Source organism: Syngnathus scovelli, chromosome 5 (assembly GCF_024217435.2).
Source record: "Syngnathus scovelli strain Florida chromosome 5, RoL_Ssco_1.2, whole genome shotgun sequence".
NCBI lineage: Eukaryota > Metazoa > Chordata > Actinopteri > Syngnathiformes > Syngnathidae > Syngnathus > Syngnathus scovelli.
Window position 1 is genome coordinate 13,674,923 of NC_090851.1, and position 17,676 is coordinate 13,692,598.

The window sequence follows — 17,676 nt, forward strand, 5'->3', positions numbered from 1 at the left end:
TCCTCTCCAGCCCGATCGCCGCTCCAGTGCCAGCTGTTCCCATCATCCCCTTCCACAATAAAGTCTGTCGCTACGCACTTGGCTGTACTGTCCGATCCTTAACAGTACAGACTGACCAACGCTATGCAGCCAGCGAACGACGAGACGGCATTGAGCCGACTGGAGTGAGCCGAGACCGCCATCAGCAGCCTGTCCGCCGACATCCGGCACCTGATCGAGGTTGGTCAGCAACAACAGCTACAGCAGCAGGAGATGGCCAAAGCCCTCCAGAGACTGTCGGTGGCTGCGTCCCCGGCTGTCACGGCACCCCCGCACCGCCCGGCAACATCGAGAAGTTCAACGGCGATCCCAAGCACGTGAGGGCATTCGTGACCAACTGTCGCATAATGTTCAGCCTCCAGCCCGTCACGTTTGCGTCAGAATCAGCCAAGGTCGGGTTCGTTCTAACCCACCTCACGGGCGAGGCGCGGCTGTGGGGTCTGGCCGAATATGAAAGGATGGCCCCAGCTTGTGATTCCTTCGACGCCTTCGCGGAGGAATTGCTCTGCCTGTTCGACCTGGGATCCGCCGCCGAAGACGTCGCCGAGGAACTGGCGACGCTGCGTCAAGGTAGCCGATCGGTCGCGGAGTACGCCCTTAAGTTCCAGACTTTGGCCGGCAGCAGCGGATGGAACACGCCAGCGCTCGTTAGCACATTCCTAAACGGCCTCGCTGAGTATATGAAAGACGAACTGGTGTCTTACGATCGCCCGCGAACCCTGAAGGGCGCGATGGACTTGGCGGCCTGAGTAGACCGGCGGATCCGGACGCGGCGGCGCGATCGGGAGAGGAGGTCCCCGCGGAACCCGCATGGTTACATTCCTCCGTCTGCTGGGGACCCGTCAACCACACCACCCGCCGAGCCCATGGATCTGGGAGGGGCTCGGGTTCCCTCGGAGGAGCACCGTCGACGCCTCTCACTGGGCTTGTGTTTTTACTGTGGGGAAGGGGGTCATCGGGTGGCGGGGTGCCCGTTAAAAGGCAGGAGCTCACGCGGCGTCGGGGGATCCGCGTGAGCTCGACCAGCACCGGTTCTCCCAGTCCCAGCACGCTCACGCTACAGGCACGTGTCCAGCTTGCGGGGGGCGACCAAAACGTGGCGGCCTTGGTGGATTCCGGCGCGGAGGGGAACATCATGGACATTAGCCTGGCGCGTCAGTGGGGTGTCGGCTTCCTCCCTCTGAGCCCGTCCATTCCCGCGCGTGCCATTGATGGCCGTCTGATTGGCGAGGTGGCTTTCGTGACGGAACCAGTTAAGTTACTGCTCTCCGGCAATCACCACGAGATCATCCAGTTTTTTCTTCTTTCCCTCCCATGACAGCAGCTGATACTGGGGCACCCTTGGTTGCGGCAGCACAACCCGGTGCTGGACTGGGAGGTGGGTTGTTGGCAGTGGAGCGAACGCTGCCATCGAGTGTGCCTGAAGGCGGCCACCAGCCCACTCGGCAGAGCCCCGCTCAGGTACAGTCCCGACATCTCCAATGTCCTAGCATTTTATCACGAACTCAAGGAGGTTTTTAGTAAAGCCAGGGCCGCTTCTCTTCCTCCACACCGGTCCTACGTTTGCGCCATCGACCTGTTGCCCGGCACCTTCCTTCCCAAGGGACGCGTCTACTCCCTGTCCGCTCCTGAGCGCCGGGCTATGGAGGAATACATCCGGGAGTCCCTGGCAGCCGGTATCATACGGCCGTCCTCTTCGCCTGCGGGAGCGGGGTTTTTCTTCGTGAAGAAGAAGGAGGGCACGCTCCGCCCGTGTATCGACTACCGGGGAATAAACGAGATCACTGTAAAGAACCGATACCCTCTGCCTCTTCTTTCTTCCGCCTTTGAGAGCCTTCAGGGTGCCACCATCTTCACAAAGCTGGATCTTCGCAACGCCTACCACCTGATCCGCATCCGGGAGGGAGACGAGTGGAAGACGGCTTTCAACACCCCGAGCGGACACTACGAGTACTTGGTGGTTCTGTTTGGGCTCACCAACGCCCCAGCGGTTTTCCAGTCCCTGATAAACGACGTGTTACGAGACATGCTGGACAAATTCGTGTTCGTTTATTTGGACGACATCCTCATCTTCTCCCGCTCGCTCCCTGAGCACATCAAGCATGTTCGGGCGGTGCTGCGACGCCTCCTAGAGAATTCGCTCTACGTGAAAGCAGAGAAGTGCGAGTTCCACGCCTCCTCTGTCAAATTCCTCGGCTACGTGGTGCGTGAGGGATCCATCGAAATGGACCCTGGGAAGGTGGAGGCGGTCACGTCATGGACTGTTCCCGAGACACGCAAGCGGCTGCAACAATTCTTAGGATTCGCGAACTTTTATCGCCGTTTTATCCGTGGATACAGCACGGCGGCCGCGCCACTCACCGCCCTTACCAGCCCCGCCTCCCCGTACAAATGGACAGAACGGGCGGAACAGGCATTTCAGGAGCTTAAGAGGAGGTTCACATCCGCTCCCATCCTCAGAGTTCCCGATCCTGACAGACAGTTCGTGGTCGAAGTGGACGCCTCGAATGTGGGTGTCGGGGCGGTGTTGTCTCAACGTAGCCGCCAAGACGATCGTCTCCACCCGTGCGCCTTCTTTTCTCGCCGTTTGTCAGCCTCAGAACAGAACTATGACATCGGTAATCGGGAGCTCCTCGCCGTCAAGTTGGCCTTGGAGGAGTGGCGGGATTGGCTGGAGGGCGCCACCACTCCGTTCATTGTCTGGACCGACCACCGCAACTTGGAGTATCTGAGATCGGCCAAGAGACTGAACGCGAGACAAGCACGGTGGGCTCTGTTCTTTGACCGGTTTGAGTTCTCTCTTTCCTACAGACCGGGTTCCCGTAACGCGAAGGCGGACGCCCTGTCGCGTTTGTTTCCTGGTGGGGAGGAGGGACACCCACTATCCTCCCGAGCTTGGTTCGGGTGGCGGCTCTTACATGGGAGATCGAACACCAAGTGGAAGCCGCATCACGCGATCAACCCGGCCCCAGCAACTGCCCGGAGGGTCGCCTGCGATCGTCCGTGCTGCAATGGGCGCACGACTCACGCCTGGCCTGTCATCCTGGCGCTGCACGCACGAGGTACGTGGTGGCACAGCGTTTCTGGTGGCCCACCTGGCAAGTGGACACCAGCGATTACGTCAGAGCCTGCTCAATTTGAAACCGCTATAAGAAGTCTACTCGTCCTCCGGCCGGGCTGCTTCAACCCTTGCCGGTCCCCCAGCGTCCCTGGTCTCACCTGTCAATCGACTTTGTCACGGGCCTCCCCCCCTCAGAGGGAAACACGGTGGTCCTCACGGTGGTGGACCGTTTCAGCAAGATGACGCATTTCATCCCTCTGCCTAAGCTCCCATCTGCGAAGCAGACTGCGTCCATCATGGTGCGGGAGGTGTTTCGTCACCACGGTCTCCCACAGGACATCGTGTCGGACCGAGGTCCTCAATTCGCTTCCACCTTCTGGACGGAGTTCTGCCGACTCCTCGGTGCCACGGCCAGCCTCTCATCGGGGTTTCACCCTCAGTCCAATGGTCAAGCGGAGCGCCTGATCCAGGAACTGGGCAGGTCTCTCCAATGCATGGCCGCCGGGGACCAGCGCGGGTGGGTCCAACAGCTTCCCTGGGTGGAGTATGCTCACAATTCCCTCCCCAGCTCGGCCACGGGACTTTCGCCTTTCCACTGCGTCTTCGGGTACCAGCCACCCTTGTTCGCCCACCAGGAGCGTGGTGCGGCGTGCCCGTCGGCCCAAGCTTGTGTCCGCCGTTGTCATCGTGCCTGGGCGAGGGGCCGGGTCACTCTTCTCCGCTCTGTTTCAGGCTACGCCCGCCAGGCGAACAAGCACCGGACGCCGGCTCCGGAGTACAGAGTGGGGCAGCGTGTGTGGCTCGATGCGGGATTTGCCGCTGCGAGCGGGATCCCGCAAACTGGCGCCCCGCTTTGTTGGACCGTTCCCTATTCAGAAGGTGATTGGCCCGGCCGCAGTCTGTCTGCTCCTTCCAGACTCCATGAAGGTTCATCCCACGTTCCACGTGTCCCGTGTGCGGCCCATCCATGAGAGCGCGTTGGCGCCGGCGCCCGTTCCGCCGCCGCCGCCCCAGCTCGTCGATGGGGGTCCGGCTTACGCTGTCCGCTCCCTGCTCCGATCGCGGCGGCGCGGTCGTGGCCTACAATACCTCGTGGATTGGGAGGGTTATGACGACGCGCACCGCTCCTGGGTTCCGAGCAGCTGGATACTCGACCGTTCGCTCATCACGGAGTTCCATCGCTGTCATCCGGACCAACCGGGTCCTCGGCGCGGGCGCCCAAGGAGGGACGAGGGGACCAGGGGTGAGGGTCCGGGGAGGTCTTGCCCGCCGGTACCGGGGTCTTCTGCCCCCGCGTCCGTCGATCCTGCGTCAGGCGAAGTGTCGGACGTTTCAGCAGTGTGCTGACCCCTCCACCTGGCCGCCCGGGGTATTGCCTTACTTTTTTTTTGTTTTGTTGTTTTCGGTTCCTGGGGACGTCGGGAGCTGTCCCTTGTGGGGGGGTTCTGTCACGTGCTGGTGCCACCTGCGACAGGACCACGCCCCCCTGTCAGTGGAATCACCGTCACCTGCCACGGGTTCATGGACAGCGCTATATCAGCGCCGCCAGCGCAGACCCGAGTGTCAGTCTGTCCCTTGATGCTGCTTCGCTCATCAGTCCCGGAGATACTGACTCGCTTGACTATTTGAAACCCCCGCAGAATCGTTTGTCCTCTCCAGCCCCATCGCCGCTCCAGCGCCAGCTGTTCCTAACATCCCCTTCCACAATAAAGTCTGTCGCTACGCACTTGGCTGTACTGTCCGATCCTTAACAACGTTCCCACTATCCCTCGGTGAGATAGTACACATGTGCATACAAGCAACACAAAAAAAAACAAGAAGGCACAAACAATGAATAAATAAGAGTGCTGAATAAATGATAAATAAACAAATAATGATAAATCCATCCATCCATTTTCTGAACCGCTTAGTCCCCACGGGGGTCGCGGGCGTGCTGGAGCCTATCCCAGCCGTCATCGGGCAGTAGGCGGGGGACACCCTGAACCGGTTGCCAGCCAATCGCAGGGCACACAGAGACAAACAACCATTCGCACTCGCACTCACACCTAGGGACAATTTGGAGTGATCAATCGGCCTACCAAGCATGTTTTTGGGATGTGGGAGGAAACCGGAGTGCCCGGAGAAAACCCACGCGGGCTCGGGGAGAACATGCAAACTCCGCACAGGGAGGGCCGGAGGTGGAATCGAACCCGCACCCTCCTAACTGTGAGGCGGACGTGCTACCCAGTGCGCCACCGAGCCGCCCATAATGATAAATAATAATAATAAATATAAGAGGAGCAAAAATGGAGCAAGTGTACATACAGCAGACAGTGGACTTGGATATGGTGCTTTAAAGTGTTAATTGCTTTATTTGATGTTTTCTCTATTTTTTATGTTTTTAATATGTTCAAGATAAAGATATAAAAGCATGTGAAGTGATCAACTATACTAAAAATAACATGGGAAGTGGTCAACTATACTTGTAAGTAAGTGATGTCTTAATGATCAAGTAAAATTTGTGGAAAAAAAAAACATATATAAGTCGCTCCTGAATATAAGTCGCCCCCCCCCACCCAAACTATGAAAAAAAACGCGACTTATAGTCCGGAAATTACGGTACAGCATAAATATCAAATGACATGCAGAAAGCGTCTCATGTTTTCATTGTTTTATTTAGAATGTTCTCTTACATCTATGACTTTAAAATGCTGTATGAATAAATTATTTATACCTGTCTATTTAGCACAAGTTTTCGGGTTTACCAACAGAGTGCTGTGTTCTCTAATAGCTTTCTCCACCATGTGGGCACCATGTCACTCAGCAAAGGCTCCCCCACCCTCCCTCACTGGACCTTGTAGACTCCTTCCTGTTCAGGCCTCACAACCCTCACCGAAGGTTTGTCACTAATGTCCAAAACTAAAATAAGACAAATAAGTCCCTGTGGAGTGCAGTGAACGTGATGCAATGCAAACACAATATGATGTGCACTTACTCAAGTAAAAAGGGAATTATGTTATTGTTTGTTAAAGAGCATAGTAAGCACTCAATGCACAAGAGGTGGTTGCTCGGTTTACAACCATTTTTACTGTGGTGCCGGAACACGACTGTTGTATGGAAATTGTAATGTAATGTATAGTCTAGTGGCCTAGTGGTAGAGTGTCATATCAAAGAATATAAAAATGGGACCCATTGCCTCCCTGCTTGGCACTCAGCATTAAGGGTTGGAATTGGGGGGTTAGATCACCAAATGATTCCCGAGCGCGGCACCGCTGCTGCTCACTGCTCCCCTCTCCCCCAGGGGATGGATCAAAATCACACGGGGATGGGTTAAATGCAGAGGACAAATTTCACCACACCCAGATGTGTGTGTGACGATCAATGGGACTTTAACTTAACTTACCACTAACTTGCACTAACAATCAGAAAATAGTGGGCCGTAAAAAAATCATAGCATTTCGTGCTTTTCACCTTTTGTATTTTCAGAGAACTGCATCATCAAGTGGACTAAAGCATATCTCAAAGCTTCTCAATTATGTCTATAATATTAATTCCCATTTACACCCTTGCAAACCTTTCTTCAAACTAATTAGAGAAAATTCTTACAAACAAAATAATGAATTAGGCTCTATGTTGTTTTAGCAGCATCCATCAAGAAATGTTTTTCTTGGAATACACCCGTGGCATGTGACAGTGTTGCTTGCTCATAGCCATAAAATTGCTGATCAAATTAAGGAAGGCCAGATCATAAAACGGGTTTGTAAGGTATGGGCACAAAATATGATCGTTCCATGACTAAATGATCATTGTTACGTTCCGAATAATGGAAATTTAACTTTTAGAACGATTAGCTTTAAACTACAAATGCCTGCCAACCCATCAAGAGTGAAATTAGATCGTAAATTAACAAGTAAATATTTTTTTAGCAGCTTATTCCAGAAACTATTCTGAGCGCTGTCCTGAATTTTGGCCTATTGTTAAAGATTAACCCCCCCCATAACATTTTTCTGCCCATTACTTGGCATCTGGGTGAAATGTCCAAAACAAATTGTTCAAAGCCAAATGGTAAACAGAGGTGAGTATTGTTGGATACAAACACATTTGACTGCTGAGAGAAGTTGTCGATGCAGTGATTGTTAATAATTGCTATTACCACCTCTCTCCCATACCTTTTAATAGTGTCACCTTGGAATAAACGGCATGATTAATCCACAAAGTCAGCAAAGATGTAGCTAACTGGGTTTTGTCAAAGTGATCCCACACAGAAAATTGAGTTCAGCACAAAATTCATTCAGGAAACACATTTCGACAGAGTTTCATGAGACTAAATGTAGGGTCAGTCTTCTGTGTTGATTCCGAATGTAGCATGTTCCAACGTTATGAATGATCTCGGAAAACCACCTCAATAAAATCCTTCTCAACCACTGTGTCCTTACCTTAAAGAAGCTGCCGCTTCGAATCATGGGGGCATCTTGTGGATTGTTACTTGAAATGTGAGAGTCCATTTTGTCTTCCTTTTAATGTGGACAAAGTCTGCTTTATGGCTGTGTGTTTACATCTGCATCACAGAGTGGGCCAGAGCTCTTGTTTACATCTGCGTCACAGAGTGGGCCAGAGCTCTGTGGGTCAAACACACACACACACACACACGCACGCACACACACACACGCATAAACACACCCGCACACAAACGCATCAGTCCACATTTTTCAGCGGTGATACAAAGGGAAGAGGTTTCCACTCTATCCAGTTATGAATAGTAAGTCTGAGTGTGCCTTTTTCCTAAACTCCCTGTAATTATTCTGCTCATTCTTTCACTTTAGCGCCTCCACCCTTTCTACCACTCTGAAGTCACTTCAGCTTCAAGTTTTATTACGTTCACTGTCACGGTGACTTATTTTCTCACCCATATTTCTTCAAAATTTCAGTCTGTTTTTATTGCCTCACATTTATACCGTAATTGACTTTCCATTTTAGCAAGCACCACTTGCTGCACAGCTGCTTCTTGAGCCAGTCTTCCTACCTTAATGTGTTCAGAATACAAGCTTAGACAAGACATTTCCAACTAACACTTTTATCACATTGCTCAAGACTCGAAATACTTGAAATACAGATAAGGTTAACAATATGATCATTTTACCAAATGGGAAGAATCAAATTTGAATAAAAATTTCTTGGACACATTCACTAGATAACTGAAATCTTTCCAGGGAACACTCTCGATTAGAATAATGGTCACCAGTCAGTAACAGGGCTCATATCAAAACTCTTTTTCATACCATAGGGCATTAAAGCGACTTCAATTAATTTAGCATGGATGTTTTTGAACTCTGGGAGGAAAATGTATGATGATGACAGAATCCATTTGAATAACATACAAACATAAAGGTCAGGCCGATATTCAAACCCAGAACCATAGTATACGAATTATTGAAATTTGGATGAAATCTGAAGTTATTTTTTATCTAAAATCTGGTTATAGTCATTGAAGCGGTAGAAATATGCAATTCACTCCAAATGTGATGTGTGCTGCTCTAAATATCCCCTTGGGAGACAACTACAAAGAAGTCGTACAGTCCACCTCATAGGTGTCAAACTCAAGGCCTGGAGACCAGATACAGCCCGCCACATCATTTTATGTGGCCCGCGAAGACAAATTTTGCATCAACTTTGTGGAATTACTAAAATGACAAATCGTTTTTACTTTTTACAAATAGACATTGCTAGCAATTTTTATTACCATTCATCTTTTTAAACTATTTGGACAATTTTACTAGTGTCTGATTTCAAAACTAGTTATTCATCAGTTTGTTGTGTAGCCTATACTGTATGTATATAGACCACGTTGACAGTCAGAATAGCCCTCCGAGGGAAACAATGACTACAATGCGGCCCGCGACACAAATGAGTTTGACACCCCTGGTCTACCTACATAATTCCCATACCCCAGCTTCGATTTATACATTTTGCGCAACATGGATTTAAGTCTTGAGAAAATGCCTAAAGCACAGGTGTCAAACTCAATGCCCGGGGGCCAGATACGGCCCGCCACATCATTTTATGTGGCCCGCAAAGACCAATTGTGCATCAAATTCGTGTGTCATTACTAGAATTGCAAATTGTCTTCAATTTTAATAATATATTTTTTAAAATATTTGACCAGTTTTTACTCGTCTGATTTGAAAACGAGTTATTTGCCAGTTTGTTTTGTAGCTTTTACTGTATATAATATGAGGTTCTCATACATTTATTTGGGCTGACAGTCATAATGGCCCTCCGAAAGAAGCTATGACTACAATACGGCCCGCGAAAACAAATGAGTTTGACGCCCCTGGCCTAAAGGATGCCGTAAAATAGTCAAAATAATAAAAACGGTGCATTTATTTCTTCTTCTGTGCATGTTTTACCCTCCTTGACCTCTTTTCTACCTTCCCCCACCTCCATCTGCTTTGCCAAACATTCACCTCTTTTTCACTATCCAGGCTGAAATCATTAGGTCAATTATTCCCTTCCTGGCAGATACATCTCCTGTGAACCAGATATGCACGTGACTCACACAGGAAAAGCACACCCCACCCATTCCAGGCTGAAGGGAAGGAAGGAATGTGTGCTGTAACAATGTCAATGTTATAATAATTAACAAGACAAACAGCAAAAGTGACCATAAGACTCGACTATGCAGCAACACATTTTTTCCATACAACTTGGCGCAATCACAAAACAAGAATGATTTTGTTACCAAGCTGCAGCTTCTCAAATATGAGGACTGACTGTTTTTTCAGTTGTTTTGCTCATTCTCATCTTTGGAAACCTTTGGTTTTGAGCTATAAAAACAACAACTAGGAAGTGGGGAACATTCAAACCCACAAAGGAATGTCCTGTGGAGCCTTGTTTGTCTTACTGTCCTACTGTCTCACTTTCTGTGTTCCAATAAAAACAAGCAGATATTTGAGGTGTTGCACTAGATATGAGAAACCACACATTTAGGTGATGTCCTAATAGTATGCATTTTCTGAGTGTGTTCGTGTGTGTGTGCATGCATGCATGTGTGTGTGTTGTAACAGCTGGCTCATCTGACATTATGTTGACCTTTTTAGACAGCAAATTAGCTTAACCTGAATAAACAGCATCCAACTGGTTGAGTAGTATGGTCCACTTGAAAGAAATGGCTTCATGACCTATTTAATCCACAATCAATTCAACACAATCTACCAAATTCATAATGGGATTTTGAATCCAACAGACTGTTCTTCAATTTGGCATGGGACTTGTTTACATATGCAAAATGATGTGATCAATTGGTGAACACAGCTACATGTATTGAAACACAGACATATTGGTATGTCATATTAAGGGTGGAAAAGGTATTGATTTACTTTGGTTTCGTTCTCTTGTAACACAAAAAGATGGAGTTTGAACAAGGGTGTGTAGACTTCTTATAGCCACAGTAGAGTGTAGTAGTTTAAAAGTAAAGTCTCGTTAATTCTTGCTTGAATGCATAAAGCGAAATGAGACACCGCACTCCCCTTTTACTCAAACTTTATTGTGGTTTGCCACAGCCAGCAGGACCTAATGTTTGTTAATTTTAAGTCCACGCTGAATAATTTTTATTCAGAGTAGTAGCATAAAGACAAACTTTATTTCAAAACAAATAAGAATATATGTTTTTTGTAGTATTTTTTGTGTTAGTACACTAATGTGAGAGAAATAAAAAAACAGCCTTTAAAGCAACATACATAAAGTTTGGCAAAGCACATCTGCACACTCTGTAAAGTAATCCTTACATCAGCGTCACTGTCTGAGACCACAGAGCAGAATCTGGGTCAGTGGTTCTGCCTGACTTCAGCTGAGCCGACTGGCCCATGTTGTTTTAGTTAGACTGGAATTTTCTCTTTTTCTTTTTGGGGGAATGCAGAGGGATTTAACAGTTTTTTTTCTTACAACAAGTAGGACAATAATGTCAACACTACTGGGATAAAATGTTTCTGGTGCCTTCAAAATCAATTTGCAGCCATTTATGCCTTCATTGACACCTTTAGGGACTTGCTTACTGCATCGATTATCCAAATCGTCACAGAAAACCCCCCAAACCACCCACCCACGCACGTGCGCAAACACACACACACACACACACACATGCACGCACACACGCACATGCACACACACACACACACACACACACACACACACACACGCGCACGCACGCACGCGCACACACACACACACACACACACACACACACACACACACACACACACACACACACACACACACATACACACACTTGAATTTGCCTCCACGTGAATGGTGCGATCTTCATGATTAAACAGGCTGTTTTTATCCATCTCAGGGCACCAGTCACGAGTTTTCTGAAGCAGAGCTGTGATTGCTTGTGACCTGAGATCTGGCAACTGTGATGACATTTTCATCTGACATCAAGTGGCCGCCCCCTGAGATGGATTAATTTGAGTGAATTTACCTGCTTGATTCCTATTCCACAATATTAATCAGAATGTCGTGTTTAGGCAAGTGGGGGCACATACAACATATTAGTATAAAGAAGATTGTGGGGTTCAGTTCTCCTTTAATGTGAAATGGGAGGAGAGCTGTACATATGTACCTTATTGTGGACAAGTCATTTTGTAGTAAGTAGGTAGTTTAATACAAAAAAAAAAAAAAAAACTTGATCAATTCCTTCGATTGAGGCTTAAATGAATAAGCAACTTACTGATTTACAAAGACAGGGGGCATTCGCAGAAGGTTCAGGCATGTTCAGACAGGTCTTAAATACTTTTTTAACAAGATCATGGAGTGGAATTACGGGAGCAGTCATGGCCAATGCATTCCTTCTCAAAGACGCTAAAACCGTTCATCATTGTGTGATGAAAATAAATTAACATTCATTTATTATAATTTATGCAAAATAACAATATCGTGGAACGAAGAACGTCGTAGAACGAAGAACGTGGAACGAAGAACGATGAGAGCAGTAATGCATTCCTTCTCAAAAGACACTAAAATCGTTCACCATTGTGTGATGAAAATAATTGAACATTCATAACGCGGTCAATTTATGCAAAATGACATTTCGACGTTGCATCCGTATTAAATGGCAAAATTGTCAATATGCCAAAATCTAGTGCATGCAATGTCTCGGTTTGACACCACCATCGGAAAATAAACATTTTTTGAGCTTCATCCGACTGTTATGTGACCGATACCACGGGTCTTCTGATGTGTGACAAAAATGTTATGCTCACCTTTCCAAAGGCCTCTTCAAAGGGTCCTCAAACATCCATTTCCCCCCACATTCATCCGTCCACCAGTGCAGAATGTTTTCGCGGCTCCTCTTCTCACGGAGCAGACGCCTGACGTCTGCAAACTTCACTAGAGTTGTTTACACACGCGTTCGCTCTCACATTCCTGAATATAATCCTGCAGACGTCCTCATTTTTGTCTGTCGATAAAAGCAAACAATAAGTTGTCTCTGTGCGGCAATGATTCACGGCCTTGACGTTTCACGCGTTACTCGCACACAAAGAAAAGTTGATGTTTTTGTCGCGCATCACCTTTCACTTTTCATCATCGAATACATTTTCAGCCCCCAACCACGTTTTGTACTATTCTACCCTCTAGTGGTGTAAAATCGGTACAAACAAACCGAAGATATTTTAATCACCGGTTTGATTTACACAATTGGGTTTTATACATCTATAGACGAATATGACACAATAAAGTGACCTCCAGTTCCACCAAAGAAATTACAAGTTAGTGTCACAAACTATGGCAAGGGTATTATGAACACAATCTACAGTTGTGACTGTTGTTACCAAGTAATTGTGATGTCAAAATTGCCACGACTGGTTTTCAGCGGATATGTTTCTTCCTATCGACAGAAATGACTTGTATCCAAAACCCATTTTTAAGTGGTTCAAGTGCATGTAAATCTGTTTATTGCAAGACATTTTGCACAGTCTCTTACTAGCTAGGAGTTCCTGCCCTGAGACCTGCAACAACCAAAAAAAGAAGGTACACAATGAGAAGTGATGAGACATCATTAGCTATAAATTAGGACATCATTAGCTATAAATTAACTTACATCTAAATAATGCGAATGTAATTGCTTGTTAAACGTTATTCCAACATCTGCTTATAGTTGCTCATCCTTTTGAAATGTACAGAATCCCTTTGAAATGAACAGAACAGTAACAACAGTGCTAAAAATACTCCAGCAATTTTCTATACTGAAAAAGAGGCAGGCAAACTGAGCAGCGTTTACATGGGTTCTAACTCTTCTGAACATTTCTGGTATGCCGGAGAAATTAACGTGTGGAGGGTTAACATTACTGGTTGCTCTTCTAACTTAACAAATGCCCTAAACTTTTCAGCAAGATTGTTTTCTAAAAATCTTTAGGGCTAAGAATCAATGCCACCTTTCACATGTTGTTTGAAGACATGCTTAATGTGGCAAATACTGTTTAAAAAAATATGTGTTATTAGCCCCAAACACAAGCAGGAAAATGAAAATGGCTACAAGCATTGCTCTATTGACATCTTAAATCATAAGGGATGAAAAAAATTTGGATCACTGACACAGAATTGAGGAGACAATATAGGAAAGATAAAATGTCAGTACTTTTGGTTACACTTATATTACATAATGTGCTTCACTACCTGTTGCCATACAATATTTCTCTCCAAATGAATTAATTAAAAAAACAAATAAAAATAAGAAAAAATGCATTTTTGTTCTCTCTTAGTACATGAGAATGTGGCAAAATATTTCCAAGTTATACAAAACAAAGTACAAAGCTCTATTCTTGAATATAAACATCAAGTGATTCTCCATATTCTATATTAGGTACAGTGCATCAGGTCCATAATCATCATCACCAATTTCACCATACTACCCAAGCGCTGAATAAATTAGTTTGGAAATAAATTAGGATTATGTACCCCCAGTAAGAGTAAATTATGTCGCTGGCTTCTCTTTGTGCATACAAACACACACACACACGCATATACGTACACTTACACACGCAGTCCAAAATACAAAGCTAACACTTACAATAAATCATTGGACTTTTAACAGACAACGTTTTTACATAATACTGTCCAAAAGCTTCCCCACAGAGAGAGCCTTTTTCAGTCCAGTGCCTGCCAGTGACAGAATCACATAGCCAGTAAATAAAGTGTCAGTGTGAGATGCCACTTAAATTGGGCATTAAGTTGGACAGAATTAGAATTTGAAAATTTGTCAAGATTTTTAAGTAACTACAGTCCCCGTGTAAGTGCAAAGTGGGAGATGACACCATGCCCCATCATCAGAAAAACATGGGAGGAAAGTTGAAACATTGGAGTGAATTACAGTAGTGGGATACGTAAGCAGTGTACTGTGCTAAAGTTAAAAATGATCCCTGCCATGGGATCACGTGCAAAAAAAAATTCCAGCTACTGCCAGTTTGAATACATACAGAGAAAGATGTTTTCGTTTTGTTTTTACAAAGGACAACCTTGTTTATGTGGTTTTATGCAAGACTCCTTACAAACAATTCAGCAAAAATTTCAAGCGCGAAATCTCAGTCAGTCAGGCAGTAGCAGCTCTTTGCCAACTGTTGGTGGTGATATAGTTTTCATATCATCCAAAGTTTTGATGCATTCAAAAGTAATGGCAACCATCTCTGTTGCTGAGACTTTTATGCACCACACCACTGTACTCTACGGTGTGCACTCCACCAAAGATAAATCATTGGTGGCACAATTGTTTGCGACAAGAGAAAAGTGAGGCCCCCTCTTCCTTTGCCAGAGGAAAAAAAAGTAGCAGAGGACAGCAATGTCAGCGGATGTCTCTGCACATGGGAAGGTTGACGAAGATGAAGACGTTGAACTCGATGAGGACAGAGAAACAGAGGAAGATGGCGTACATTAAGAGGCAGACCAAGCCCAATTTCCAGTCCAAAGTCCACTTGTTCAAATGGACCCCCAAGACCTGCATGTGAAAAAGACAAGGCAAATGAATAAATTAACTGATTTGGAAATCAAATCTGAAAGAAACATAGCTAATATTAGCGTTCGTTCATTCATTCGTCTCTTCGTCTCATTTTTCGACCTCCATATCCTCACTAAGGTCACGGGCAGTTTTAGCCATACATCCATTTCCAGTGCCGCTTAGTGTAAAAAAATATATACCGCACTCACAGTGAAGAAGACTGAGGCCAGTAAGAGTCCAACCGAGAATATGAGTCCCCTGCTGTTAAGATGCACCTGAAGAGACAAAAGAGAGAAATTCAAAGCAAACTGCAGTTACTGTGTTCCTCAAATAACTACAAGATGCAGTTTCTTCACGTCATCGTAATCTTATTAAGATTTTACGATCCTTTCAGTCATTTAACCTCTGATAATATTATTTTAAAGCATAAGGTCACCGCAGACAATTGGTCACGTCTTTTATGAACTTAGCTGTGTTTTATTCTGGTCAAAGTCCGGCAGCATCTTCTCTGTGTGGTCTGACAAGCACTCACAATGGAGCCGTAGTCTATGCAGAGAGTTTGCAGTGCCCACGGCAGGCCCAAGCCCACCAGGATGTCAAACACATTACTGCCTATAGAGTTGGAGATGGCCATGTCCCCCAGCCCTGCAGCAAGGAGAACAACACTGTCACGGTCTGTGAGCCAGTCTGCTATCTTTATCTATTCTTTCCATTGCTTTCTTCATATTTAAAACATACGTATTTTGCCTGTGTACACTATATAACCTTCATTTTCAGTTTTAATTGACCTCAGAAAAGTATTCTTTCCACAAAACATTTTTAATGGTCCGCAATGGGGAAGCCCGCATGTAGACCGTATCTCGGTTGGACTCGTACCCTGTCTTGCAACTATAACACTGGCCATGCAGTCTGGGACACTGGTTCCTGCTGCCAGAAAGGTGATTCCCATAATGACGTCAGGGATGCCGAACGTGAAGCCAATCACAGTCACCTGAAAACATTAGCGGTAGTCACTGAACACCGTTCTTCTGTGAAAATGCTGGAACACAGTACAGCCAATACAACGGCAAGAAGCATCCTGTTTTTGGAGGTTACTGATGTTGGTACGTGACATTGGACTGACCATCCACACCATCACGTAGGAGAGGCCAGCAATCCAGATGGTCGCAGTGAAAAAGGTGACCATAAACCATTTCTCCCAACGCTGCTTGCCACAGTTGGGCACGGTTAAGAAGAGGAGCAAAGACAACGGCCACATGGTTAACCACTTCACCTTGTTACACACACCCACTGGCAGGGCAGAAGATAAGAAGATAGCATATACTGTCAGTAGTAATATTCGCATAACCGGTCAAACTAAATGATTACCACTTTGTTTCAGAACATTACCTGGAGCTTTAAAAGGAACCAACGGGCCTTCATTGCCATCGTCTCTCTCTCCATCATTCTCATTATTCTCGTTATCCTCATTTTCATTCTCCATCACGTAGTCCGGTTGCTGAGGCATGTATCTCCCATTCAGACTCTGCTCGGCTCCATTGTTCTTTAAGCTCCGCCTTCCCTGGGCACTGGCTGCCGAATCAGTGTTCTTTGTGAAGCAGTTGACCTGAGTCTCAGTGGTGTTGATCACTCTTTGTCTCTGGCAGTGATAAAACATTACAATCAACCTCCTTGAACTGAGCCCGTGACTTGTGCAATATTTGGACATGGTATGTTAAAGGTAGCAGCCCGAGTACAAACATGAATTTATTAAATTCTCGTACATTTGTCTTAAGGAAAAATTAAAACCATAGTCACGGTCAACCAATATTACGTGGCTTGCATAGTGGTGGACAAGTGGGCATCGTCCTCCGTACCTGAGTTTCTGTCCGTATATCAGCCTCGCCCAGTCGGTACAAGTCAGCCAAACACCGTTGAGAACTGACTTTAACGGTACGACGTCACACGCAGTTGCTGCACACCTGACATGCAGCCAAATAAATTAGAACTATAACAGAGTTGTACCCGTTTTGGTCCCACAGACCGTAATGACCGTAATGTTGTGTGCGTGTGTCTGTTGTTTTTATTTTTTTCTCTTTATTTGGCTGCGTGTTTGCTTCTGTGTGCATGTGTGTGACGTGGAAGTCATGTTCTCATCACTGATTAGCTCTCGCCCACGAAGCACGGGCTGGGCCAACGTGGGTCAGGGGTGGAAAACTTTATGAGAGACGAATGATGCCCACCTCAGGTGGTGGAGAATAGATACATTAAGGTTCATTTACAGCACTTGTACAAGCATTTTCCCGTGCACAAACATTTAGAAAAAAAATATTTTTATAAAGCATACCGTATTTTTCGCACCAAAAGGCACACTGGATTATAAGGCGCACCCTCATTGATTTTTTTATTTTAGAAATTATTTCATATATAGGGCGCACCGGATTAAAAGGCGCATAAAATAGATGCTATACTGCAACAAACTGAGGTTGACTAGGGTTGCGGTATACATCCACTAGCCAATAACCAACGAGCCCTCTGTAAACAATCGCGTTTCTCAAACTATCTCCTATAAAATGATCGGAACTGACTAAAAGTTCGATCTAACACATTGGTACTGCTTACCTATGTT

General features: G+C 46.1%; 2 protein-coding genes across 6 annotated transcripts in view; both read right to left on the reverse strand.

Moving 5' to 3' along the window:
* The window catches only part of LOC125969172 (ras and Rab interactor 2), a 39,577-nt gene extending 26,913 nt beyond the window's left edge, over positions 1-12,664 (reverse strand). For all 3 annotated transcript variants that reach the window (XM_049720966.2, XM_049720964.2, XM_049720967.2), the window contains exons 1-2: positions 12,340-12,664; positions 7,516-7,698 (exon numbers count right to left, since the gene is read on the reverse strand). In XM_049720966.2, coding sequence (XP_049576923.1) covers positions 7,516-7,584 — 69 coding nt within the window. In that variant the 5' untranslated portion in view covers positions 7,585-7,698; positions 12,340-12,664. The remainder of the gene's footprint in view (positions 1-7,515; positions 7,699-12,339) is intronic.
* A 334-nt stretch (positions 12,665-12,998) lies between these two features.
* Positions 12,999-17,676, reverse strand: part of LOC125969174 (sodium/potassium/calcium exchanger 3) — a 51,607-nt gene continuing 46,929 nt past the window's right edge. For 2 of the 3 annotated variants that reach the window (XM_049720978.2, XM_049720979.2), the window contains 6 exons: positions 16,458-16,707; positions 16,192-16,358; positions 15,945-16,059; positions 15,601-15,713; positions 15,278-15,343; positions 12,999-15,068 (listed from right to left, as the gene is read on the reverse strand). In XM_049720978.2, coding sequence (XP_049576935.1) covers positions 14,916-15,068; positions 15,278-15,343; positions 15,601-15,713; positions 15,945-16,059; positions 16,192-16,358; positions 16,458-16,707 — 864 coding nt within the window. In that variant the 3' untranslated portion in view covers positions 12,999-14,915. Of the gene's footprint in view, positions 15,069-15,277; positions 15,344-15,539; positions 15,714-15,944; positions 16,060-16,191; positions 16,359-16,457; positions 16,708-17,676 lie in introns of all 3 variants that reach the window. The other variant, XR_007481497.2, reaches the window with a different exon arrangement.